The 12,288-nt window shown below is 36.6% G+C and overlaps 1 protein-coding gene across 1 annotated transcript in view; it reads left to right on the top strand.

Moving 5' to 3' along the window:
* The window catches only part of RAB12 (RAB12, member RAS oncogene family), a 28,055-nt gene extending 15,767 nt beyond the window's left edge, over positions 1–12,288 (top strand). The window contains exons 3-6 of the mRNA XM_026094321.2: positions 6,038–6,176; positions 6,739–6,828; positions 8,624–8,728; positions 10,190–12,288. Coding sequence (XP_025950106.2) covers positions 6,038–6,176; positions 6,739–6,828; positions 8,624–8,728; positions 10,190–10,303 — 448 coding nt within the window. The 3' untranslated portion in view covers positions 10,304–12,288. The remainder of the gene's footprint in view (positions 1–6,037; positions 6,177–6,738; positions 6,829–8,623; positions 8,729–10,189) is intronic.

The raw sequence follows: 12,288 nt of genomic DNA, 5'->3' as shown, positions 1-12,288 counted from the left end.
GATATAGGAAACTTTTTAAAATAAGAATTAATAGGTTGCTATGATGGACAGAACACAATATAAAGACAAAATATTTTAAAATATATTAAAATTCATGAATAAAACTTCCTGCCCCCAAACATCACTTTCTCTGGGACTTTTCCTGTTAAAATGCTGTTCTCGTAGTTGACCCTTGAAACTGTCTTGGCATACTCGTAAATTTTTTGGAAAGCAGAGTAGGTAACCACTGCTTTTACTAATTTTAAGTTTCCTGAAGTGTGGTGTGTATGTTGTCTTTATGAATTCTTATTGTAGCTTCCAGTGTTAGGCTAAAAAATAAAAGCCACTTAAAGTGAAACACTTGGAAGTTTAAAAATGGAGAATTAAGTTGCCTGGGTGATCCTAATTCAGTCTGCTTTTATACCGACAAGGAGACAGAATTACGGTTGCTTGGCACTTCCTTGTGGTCTCTACCTGATTGCACTAACTGTACTACAGGATCCTGTATTATTCAGTGAGTGGATCCTGTCTAAAGTTTACACGCATCTATTGCCTTAAAATGACTAAAACCACATTTCAAAGCACCAAGTGTGCTTGATTATTTTTTTTTCAGTCATTTAATTATTCTACTTCAAAAAACAAACAGGAGCAGCTTAAAAAAAGTTTAGTATTTTTGTGGTCATTTGACATATCTCTCCACTGACCAATTTATCAGTAGAGTATTCTCCACAGACCTACCACTTGAATTTCTGAAGAAATAGGAGGACTATGTTGAATGGATCAATTAGGTGTGCAAAACATCCTTTTGAAAGCAAGCTTTACAGCTCTACCTATTAGTAGAGGAGTATACAAGTTGGACTTGGCTTTTGGATTCCTATTACTATAGGAGACTGCTAAAGATCACAGAGGCTTCTGCTCTTGACCCTAGCTTATCAGTTCCTATCCCGTCATTGTCACCTTATAGTACATCTTCCCTTATTTCTCAGACTTTCAGTCAGAGACTCTTACTCCTTAGCGTGTGAAATAGTGGAGCAGCACTGAGGGTAGATTAGCCTCCATCCTCTCTGTTCCACCTGGAACAGTAGTAGTGACTGTTGGGCTGCCAGAAGTAGTTAAAATAAACCTGCTTCACTGTGTTGCAATTCTTGGATGAAACAAGCTCAGTTTTTTTGTGAGAAGTAATGTGTGTATGCAGCTTAGGCTGTGGGATAAAGTAAAGTAGAACCATCAGATAGCATGAGTGCCAAAGTGAATCTGAGCATATGTAAATTATTGGTTTTTCAAAGCTTGAAAACTAGATCAAATAATAGGAAACATGCTTTCGTGCTTTGGAGCAAAAATGTGCCAAGAGCTGCTCAGAAGGACCTTAGGATGAATGTCTGAGCCGGGAATGAGTGTACCCTGAGTAGTCTGGGGGGGACCTTCCTAAGGCACAGGCAGCAGCCTGTGCTGGCTTCCTCTCTGAAGTACCCCAGCACATAGTTGCTGGAAGTTGTGGCTCCATGTCGCTGTGCATGGGCTGCTGCCGGGTAGCCAAAGGAGCTCTCTGGTATCTCTCCAGGTTTAATGCCCAAGGAAGCCAGTGACCTGGCAGGAAAATGGCCCGATTTGCTTCTGAACTTTGTTTGAATTGGTGCATCTCATAGGAGGTTCTGATTCTGTCAGCTCAGGGTTTTCTAATGGGAAATTCTGTTGGAAAATTTCTAAAATGAGGAATAGTCTGAGAAAAGGTCCCCCTACCCTGGAACATAACAAAATGTAGTTCCTACTGTTCAGTACTTATTTCATAAATGATTCAATATTTTCAGTATATTGATTCAAATATTTTCAGTATATATTTCAGTATTTATTTTTATGGGAGGAAAAAGCTCAATTAGAATGATTTAAAATATTTTAAAAAATCTTGTCCATAACTACAAATTATTGACTTAAGTTCCGTACAAGCACAGAGCATGTAAAAGTGTTAAATCAGTGTTAACTTTTTATTTATGTTTAAAAGTATTTCCCTTTTTATGGCCACTTCACCACCACTCATAAAAAATTAATTTAACTTGAGAGCGAAGGATAGTTTTGAGTCTATTTGTGTTTGCTTCAAGCAACTATTTTAAATAGACACAAGAACATTTATATAAAACAAAAATAATCCAATCTTATTTTAATTAAGACCAATGTATTTGTATTGTATTTTATGCAGTCTGAAGTAGTGACACTATCACAAGTCAACATTTAAATAATATTTGAAAGTGAGTTTTGTGGATTTTTGTAATTTGTTTTTGTTTGGTGTAATGTTTGTTTTTTGGAGTAACATCTAGTTTCTGTCATTGAAGTGGAAAAACAAAGGCAAGTAAGGGTTTTGGAGGGTTTTTTTGTTGTTTCAAGATTTTTTTTTTCTTTTTTCCAGATGATAAATGGTCAAGGAGTTATACATTGTGTTTGTGATTACAGTTTGATAATAAGCTTGCGTTTTTCCACTTAAAATACGTTCTTGAAAAATCAGTAAAGGAAAACCGCTTTTAGTATTCAAAAAAAGTCTTCTGTTGTATCAAGTGATGCCAAATTATTGATCAAGTTGCAGTAGCTTATTGTTCTGGAGTTTGAATAAAAATGAACTGGTATATGAGCACTTAGTATTATTCATGAAACTGCATAATGTTAGTCCTGTTAAATTATGTTGATCTCTTATTCCAGCTTTCTGTTGGTTCTTTGACAGCTGTCCTTACTGAAATACTCCAGCTGTTGGAGTGCAATAAATTGAGTATAGAAAAACAAACCGAATTACACTAACACAGGAGAAGTGTATTATCATGAAAGCCATTTTAATGCAGATATACTTTTAATTTTAGTTCTGCATTAGGGGATGTCATTTTTTTTCCAATATTGGAAGAATTTACTGCACGTTTTTGTAAAATAGAAGATAGCACCAAGCAGAAAATGAGATATCTGGAAGTCTCCATGTGTAAGGACAGCTTGATACTCTTTTCAGACTTGCAGCTTGTTTAGGTAGCCTGGAGTAGCTTTCTTAATGTACTGCCCACCTGTAATTAATAGTTATTTCAGAGACAATCTTCCAATTTTCTCCTTACTATTTGAAGGGTAATACAGTGTTAATATATTGTTAGAGATGCAAAATCAGCTTATTTTCCTCTATTTTTCTAAGGAAACAAGCACTGTAAGATCATGCTTACAATCCTGAAATCTGTTAGCTGATTACATTTAAATTTGATGCAGCCGTAGAGGCATTGTTAATGTGAAGTGTGTGCAGAGCAGTGGCTGGGTTTTAGAGCAAGGTGGAGAAGTTCAGCCATAATCCTCTAGGATGAGTGCAACTGGCAGGTGATAGTCAGTGGCCATCTGGCCTTTTAATGCATGTAGTGGGCAGCCAGGCCAGCCATGAGTTTTGAACCAGTCTCGGGACATGGTGTGTCTTATATAGCCAGCAAGCCAGACTACAAGATACGCGATATTTGGGTGAAGGACCTATGCAAAGGGGAGTGCAGGACTCTGGGTACAGCAGCAGAGAGAGGCAGCAGCCAGGGATACTGTGAAGCCCTCAAGAGCCCATGGGTGTTGTGGGGGAGAGGCTGTATATCAGATAGACCTGGGGATATGGTGCTCCAGGCTCGGGAAGACATGTTGAGGGAGAGAACTAGAGTGGCAGAGAGTAGTGCAGCATAGTTGGCTCCATCACTTTCACGTAAGCTCATCTAATGTGCTGATTACTCCCTCTCACAGAGGGCTGTTGTATGTTAGTTTTTTATCTCCCCTCTGTTTTTTGTATGTATGTGCTGGGTGATTTGGTACTCAAAAGTAGCCTCTTTGTGATGGAACTGGTAACACTTCCTTAGTGCTGACCTGTGGCACAGTCAGGTGGCTCTGAAATAGCTTTTTTTTTTTTTCTTTCCCTCCTGTGGTCTGATAAGGGCACAGAGAAGAGAGGGAACACTGGCTGGCAATAAAAACAGCTTTTCCCTTTAGTCTGGCCAAAACTAGATTTGATGCATTCTTCCGCATCACATATGCCCTTCCACCTGCCATCTAGCTATGTCTGCTCAGAATGATGGACCTATAAAGGGATCCCATCCTAATACACTTGCTCACTGGGTTAGCAACAGATAGTAGAGGCTGCTCTTCAAGATAGTAATTTGAGAATTGTGTTCATGAGCCCTGAAGCAATGTTATCCATATGTGGAAAATCAACGGTTCATACTAGAATTTGTAAATTTTTCATGTCATGAACTTTCAAAGGATCTTCCAAAAAATAAATCTGACCATAGCAAAGAAGTAACAGAAGAGAAAATAGAATTAGTTTTTTTGAGTAATATTTATGTATGTAATTTCAGCTGCCAGAACTTGTATTACTTTAATAAAAATGTTTCACTAGTGATAACAAAGCAATCTATCAATTTTCTAAAACTAGGCTTAAATATTACTAGAGATCAACATTATTGAAACAGACTCTTGTTTTCACCTTCTGTTGGTCCCAAAGGTTTGTGTGCATGTGTTTTTCAAGTTTTGCAGGGAATGGGGTTTGAAAAATGAAAATAAAAATAGAAGTGATAGGAATTCATTCTTTTCTGCCTCCCTACTCCGTGTGTCATATTGCAATACCACTGGCCTGCTATGAAGTATTAGTCAATATTTTTCCACAGACTGTGAAGTAGATATTTCAAATCTGTTTCTAGTGGTCAGTACTTTACTTTGCAAAATCACTAGTAAAGATTTGATGCTATCTAGTACACTTGTGACAGTTTCAGGAGAAAGGGAAGTTAAATCAAGTAGTTGACTTTTAAGCCTGTTTAGTTAAGTTCCCTAAAGATTTTGTGAAGATAGGTTTGTGGTAGTTTATTCTTCTGCTTGTCTTTGTGCATAAACTCTTTAAAAGAATGAATTCTTCAGGACAGTCAATGTGGCATTTTGTACACGTGACTTTTTTTTTTCCCTTTTGGTAAAGTGTTTAAGCTCTCCATTGTTAACCTCATCCCCAAATTCATCCTCCTTTTGTCTAAAATGTGACTGCTGAATAGAGTTCCTTTTGAACTTTTATTCTGAGAGTCCCTACACACATGTACTTACTGTCTTCTGTCCCCTCTGAGGAAAGAGTTTTGGTCCATCTTTTGACTTCCTCTAATGGTAAAATTTCAAAATTGATTCTGGGGGCTGAACTGAAGCAACTACTGCTTGATCTCATTGGAGCACCTTGTAACTTATTTTCCAGTTGTTATACTAGTCACATTTTAAGAACAAGGATATCCACCTGCTTTTTTTAGCATAAGTGCCTAAAACTTCCATAAGCAGGCATGATGATATGATTAAAAGCAGTTCACAGGTTTTCATGGTTCAGTGAAAAATAACCCTTCTGTCTCAACTATTTTGGGATATAAAATACTGCTAGTACAGGCAGGGTGGTATCACTGGTGAAAGTCTCCCATGTAAATGCACCCTGAGTGAATACCTAGCATACTGAAAGTGAGAATGGAAATGCTATTTAAACATCTTAAGTCATATCTAAGCATCTACTTCCAAAACCCCTACCGTATAGTGATTGCTTACTTCTTTCATAAACTTCTGCCGTGAGCCTCTGCATTAGTTTTAGAACCATAGTTTAATGGCTGTGGTTGATCTAGAGAGGCTCTGAAAGCTCGAATCATGGTGATCAATGCATTGCTCGTACTACAGTTGGATGTCCAGCTGTCTTAGTCTGATCAGCATGTTTCCATTTCTGTTCTCATTTTTCAGGGCTATTTTATTGACAACAAACAAATAAAAACCCAGCTTCATCTGCTGATACATTCTCATCGGACAGCTTCATTCTCAGAGACGAGTAGAACTGTTCGGTGGCCTTTCTTAGTGAAGTTAGTATGGGATAAGTAGTTCTGATATGAAAGCTTATAATCGAAACTACTGCTCCATTTGCTGGCAATTCAAACACACAGAAGGAAATGTTCAATATAGAATGTTTAATAAGTGTGGTTTTGTTTTTATTAAAATATAAACAAAGGTGCTCTGTACTTTGTGAATTGGTGAAATATTTGTGCCAATGTTTGCTGCTGCTTCTTAGGGACACAGCAGGTCAGGAGAGATTCAACAGCATTACCTCAGCTTATTACAGAAGTGCCAAGGGAATCATATTGGTGTATGATATCACCAAGAAGGAGACATTTGATGATTTACCAAAATGGATGAAAATGATCGATAAGGTAGGCCTTTACATTTTGGGGGTGAAGGAGGTTGGGTTTTTTGTTTTTCAAATTATTTAAGAACTAATGTTTTCTCAAATGGACTCTGTAAGGCTTTAAACAGCATTGTTACGCGATTACTAAACTACTGACTACTAAATTTCACTAGATTCTTTCAGCAGGGATTTAACATTCATGTACTTTGATGCAAAGTGGCAGTCTATTGCTGCTCCCATGAACTAGAGTTGTCATAATTAAAGTATCAGTGGAACTCTTAACTACAAATTTACCTGTGCCCAAGGTGGGGGGAGGGGAGAATGTTTTTTCTTGTCTGTGAAATTAAGCCATTATATCCACTCTTAGATAAACTGGAGCAATTAGTTCTTAAGTAATGTTTTTAAAGTAGAATTTAAAAAATGAAGGTGAGATTTCTTGAAGCAGTGTTTGGAAAAACTTTGACATATGAACTGTGTAGGTGTGATTCCTTTTTTACTAGTTGAATTGCCCAGTTCTTTTTCATATTTTATTGGCATTGCAAAATCTTATGTTTTTAGGTTTAGTTAATTAAAAGTTTTAATTGCAGTATGCTTCAGAAGATGCAGAGCTTCTATTAGTTGGAAATAAACTGGACTGTGAAGTTGATCGAGAGATTACTCGACAGCAGGGAGAAAAGGTAAGAACAGGTGTAATCAAATTGTTATCCTTGTTAGGTGATAGGATGAGAAGGAGATTGTGTTCAGGTGAGTTAGCTTACATTTGAGACAAATCCAGATTCAAGTTCATGCAAGTTGTAAATGTGACTATATTTCAGCTTGAGAACTTCCAAAATCAGCTAAGTAAATAGAAACTTCCATTCTTTCAAATCTAGTCACTGTTAGAAACAAAACTGTTGTGGCATTGCTGCCAGCAGTGTTTTGTGTCCATGGCTACTTTTGTCCAGACTGTTGGACCTAAGGAGCATATTGAGAATGGTAGTGTTCTGTCAAAATCCATGTGATATTTATTGCCTTGTATAGAATGCACAAGTATATGCTTTCTTTCTGGAGCAGTATGTCTTTGCTCTAAAGAACGAAGAAATTAAGTGTGATAATTGGCTCCCAGTACACAGTACTGTAGGGAATAGAAAAGTGTTCTGTTATGCCGTTCTTTTCTGCCTGGCATCAGCCAGAAACTTTTCGTGAAGGCCGCCCAAATTTCAGAGACTGAAATTTTTTCTTACCCTTACACTAGCTTACCTGTGCCTTATAGGGGGAACAAGTCTTGAACACCATCTGATGAATTTGGTTGCTGTTTCCTCAGCTGGGATAGAGAAGAAATCCAAAAAGATCAGTGTTAAATACCAATGCGCAATAGAGCTCTCTATCATTTAGTTCACAACTGTAGACTTTTAGCTGTAAGATGGATTTTAGAAATTAGAATCGGAGGATTAGAGGACCATGTGGTGGTACCAAAAATTATTGTGGATGTAGCATCAGGCATGTATGTGATTCAACATAGACTTTACAACAACTGCATAAATCCTGATCTGATGCAGTATGACGATCTTGTTATTCAGTATAAACTTAAGTTTAGCTTTATCTTCAGTATAACAGATGCTTCAGTGATAAGTTCCCATGCTCATCTCAAGCTCTCCTATTTTCATGATCTCTCAACAAATCAAAAAGTGTTCCCATCTATGAACATGGAGTCCAGGGAGTAATTCTGGGCAAGCTACCATGAGAAGCTGTAGTAGATAGTAATTATGATGTAGTGCCTGAAAAAATGTAGGAGAGCCAAATTGGTAGAGCTGTTAGGTTGTCATACACCTGGAATTTCTTCATTCACTGTGGTGCCTTATTACCCCTTTTTGGCAAAGAGGCTCTGAAAGAGGATATAGTGAAGTCCTGGGTCACAAATGGAGGACATGCATTTTAGGATAGGCAAGAGCCCTGCTTGATTACTTGGCTCACCTTTGTTCCTCCTTTCTTCTTCCAACTCCGGAAGTGGTAAGAAAACTGAGAAGAGAATATGGCTTAGCATGAGTCTCTAGCACCATCTTGAACAGGCAGTGTTGTGTGGACATACTTGGAAGTTGCTCTTCAGCAACCTATGGTGCTTTTCATAGTTAGGCCTTTGCTATTACAGAACTAAGGCTAATCTTTGCATTTGTAGTCTCCTTTTCGGCATTTTAATTGAGATTAAATCTTATGAAAAGATCTTATTCTTAGGCAGTCTGCACCAATCCATGTCAATGGAAAACATAAGTCTACCAGATTTAAGTCTGTAAAAATGCAGCCCAGACAGAAAACCATTTCTGATCAACTAATTTTCACTTAAAATTAAATGCCTGGCAATATTTGCTGTACCTTAGAGATTCAGTGTTATTAGTTGAATTAGCATTAAGCCACAGATTTGGAAAAGTTTAAAAGGTTTTGTAAGGAGTGTATATCTGCTTCTTTATGTAGTTATTTTATTTTCTCTTCCATCAGTTTGCACAGCAAATAACTGGGATGCGGTTCTGTGAAGCCAGTGCCAAGGATAATTTTAATGTGGATGAAATATTTCTAAAACTTGTTGATGACATTCTGAAAAAGGTAAAGCATTCAGGTGGTAGTTTCTGTGACCACATAAAAGGTCAGTGTTTAAATACTGAATGGCTTCAGGTACCTGTTGGGCGGACATAGAGCCAGGCTACACACTGTCCAGCTAAGTTTTTAGTTAATATATAGTGGTCAGGACTGTTTGCTTTATGCTCCAGTTCATAAATACTGCTGTTATGCATCTGCTCCTATTTGCCACCACTTCACTTTACATCAGCAGCTGACTGTACACTTGCTTGCTTTCATCTGCAGCCATAGTTTCCTGAGTATGCCTCAGATTAGTTAAGGAAAAAAAATCTACTTTGTAGTGAGTCAAACTGGAGTAAGAGTTAAGATCTATGGGGAGAAGCAAGCTGTCAGCAACTTGACTGACTTGATCTATCAGAGTGAGTGGAGAAGCAATCTTTGTACGAGCTGTAAAAGCACCATAACAGAACTAAGTTCTGGATTCCATTTTCAGTTGTCAGATGCTGGTTTTGATCTTCGATTCACGTTTTAACTTATTAGTAAATGTTTCATGTCTAGAGCGAGACATTATGTTGCCATATTTGAAAAGTATCATTTTGTGGTTTTGAGCTGGAGTCCTGATGTGTTGAGGGTTTTCATAGGGTGGTTTATTATCGAAAGCCATTTTTCAATATTATAGTCCCTTTAAGTGATGAATGAGCTGACTGGTTGCTTTTTTCTACTCTGTCCTCTGTTTACACATTCTTAAACTGCTGAAAACTGATAGGAAAATTACGTTGCATATTTGAGACTGCAAACTAAAGTGCTCTTTGTGTTACTCTTTTGGGAGAGTTTCATGTATGTTATCCTGGAACTAAACTAATAAAAATAGTGTTATGAATAACAATAACTTTTTAAAACCACCAAGAGGTTTTTTTCATGGTGAATCTTAAGCATTTAATCATTGAAAGCCTACTAATAATTGTCTAGTAAATTAATAGCTCTTTTAGAAATACCAAATACTGTTTAAAAGATAGGCAAAGATTATTGGCCATTTATAACTCAGGAAGGGATGGACTAAGAATAAACCATTTGCCCATAGCCACTTCTTTTCAGGTATGAATTAGAATTAGGTCTTGGGAGTTTCTTGTTTCAGTCTTGTACCATATCAAATAAATCACATTCTCCTTTTCATACTTGTCACTCTTGCATATCAGTAGCAAGACATGTACACAATGAATTGATATGGAAACTTCTAAATGAAACTTTTTTCTTCTACTCCATATTTTGTTGTAATTTGTATGTTTAGGAAGTGGCTTTATTTCCGCACTGTTTTGTAACTTTTTTTTCTGGAGGAAATTCGTAACACAGCTTACTGTAATGTATTTTGCTAGTAAGAACTGAAAGATCTATATGTTTATGCTGGCTGACTGAACTCTTGAAGTTATCTCCTTTTGTGCTGAGCTCTGTGCAGATGATTGTTTATAGATGATTCTTTTTCTCTTTAAGATGCCACTGGATGTTATAAGAAATGAATTGTCCAACAGTATCCTGTCCCTGCAGCCAGAGCCAGAAATCCCACCAGAACTGCCTCCTCCAAGGCCACATGTCCGTTGCTGTTGACTTGTTACTCCATATAGAGTGAAAAATAGGAGTGGGAGGGAAAAGAAAGTATCCTTACTACTCTGCACTACAATCATTTGGCAGTTTCTTGTTGCACTTTGTTATTTGAGTCAGAGCTACACACTAACTTGTAAATATGCAAATATATAATCCTGTGTAGGATTCAGCTATAACATTTAATTATTACCCCTTTCCTTCACAATTGTACTTCATTTATTGCCCCATTGTTATAAATATTGTACAGTCTGTGGGGAATTACCACACTTCCAATCGAGGAGGAGGAAAATTAAATCTATACCTATTCTTGACATAAATGTTGTAATAGTTCTTGTTATTATAAACAGGCAGGCAGAAGCTCTTCTGGTATGAAGATAAGTATATGGTGCTTTGCTAACTATTTTAAAGATGATTTTTTTTAAAACAGAGGACTTTATGTACAAAGCTTCCATAATCAGCATTATGTTTCCTTTTAATGTAGTGAAAACACTTTTGGCTGTAGCATCCTCTGCTGACTGGATTTATTGAAAAGCTAAGTTTAATTTCTGGCAGTCTCTTATTTATTTTGTTTAATGATGAACCCTCTCTTTGTGTACTAAGACATCACGTTTGGTGCAGGTCTAAGATTGCACTCTGAAATTGCATATATAATTTTCTGCTTAAGCATAAACTTGGTTGCAAGAATCATTAAGATTCAATAAAAATGGAGATGTATTCCACTCTAAAAGAAGATATAAAAAGCAATGCTGCTGTCCTAGACAAATTCTTTTTTTAAAAAAATTAAGATAATACGTTTTCCTGTGTTAAGGAATATATATGCGTATTTGTCTGGACATCTGTAGGACTGGGGGAAGGGAAACTTAAGGTAAAATGACTTTTTTCCTAATGGTGGAAATTATTCCCATCAAGCATATACTGTGTTTAGGTTTTTGTCTGATAATGAATTTGTGAATTATATCTTTGGTATATCTTTTATTAAAATGCACTGTTTAGTTTAGTTGTGGTAAATCAATAGTTACATATTTGAATAACTTGGTGTGTCCTGAATGTTGTGGTATTGAAAAACATTGTGGTCTTTCTAAACTAATGAAGTGCAAATAAAATTTTGTATTTATGAATGACAGTGGAACTGCACCTGTTATTAGAATGGCAAATATCAAATGATGGTAAAAGGTAAAATCTCTTGTATGGAACAACTCTTATTTTAATTTTCTTATGATTTGATTTTCAGTGTAACAGTTCCTCTAGGTGTAGTCAGAAGAGCAGCAGACATTTGTTGTTCACTCGCACTACTGCCCTCTTGGAATGACGTAGCACAGCTGATACCCTCAAATGGCATGTGACTGCTTGTCATGCTACCTTGGCAGGTGGTTGCAAAACTATTGATTACACTGGGAACACAAATATGAACCAATCTTTTTCAGATTACAGCTTCTCTACTTTTCATTCTTTGGTGCTGGAACCCATTGTGCCACTTCTGCCACTGTTCTAGCGTAAACGCTGATACTGACCAGTAAGGTATACCACTGACTTAAGCAGTTTCCTCTGTTTTCTAGAAGGAAAAAAGACACAAAGAATTGTTGACATTAAAAAATAAAATTGATTTTTGAGCCCTTATTTCACTGAATAAGCTTGGACATTCTGAATACAATACCATGTTGGTATTTAGCACACTGTTTTCAACTAACAAATTAAGGAAGCATGGTTGATATTTGTGCTTTTGTCTTCTGCCACCTTGTGCCTAAACAGTTTGCTTTTTTACATAGTAAACTTACAGTTTGCTATCATATTGGTAAGAAAAATCAATTTCTAAAGCACTTTTCGGATTTCTGATAGTACTGTGGGCAATAGCAAGGACGGAAAAATTATGGAAAATGAGTTTTGACTTGACAACCACTTTATTTTAGCTGATTTGTTTTTACATGTACTTAGAAACTTGTGATTTTTTTTCTGAAGTTTTTGAATTTAATAAAAATTAAGAAACCTGA

The sequence above is a fragment of the Dromaius novaehollandiae genome, chromosome 2 (assembly GCF_036370855.1).
Source record: "Dromaius novaehollandiae isolate bDroNov1 chromosome 2, bDroNov1.hap1, whole genome shotgun sequence".
In the NCBI taxonomy this organism is placed as follows: Eukaryota; Metazoa; Chordata; class Aves; order Casuariiformes; family Dromaiidae; genus Dromaius; species Dromaius novaehollandiae.
This window is presented reverse-complemented; position numbering and strand designations above follow the sequence as displayed.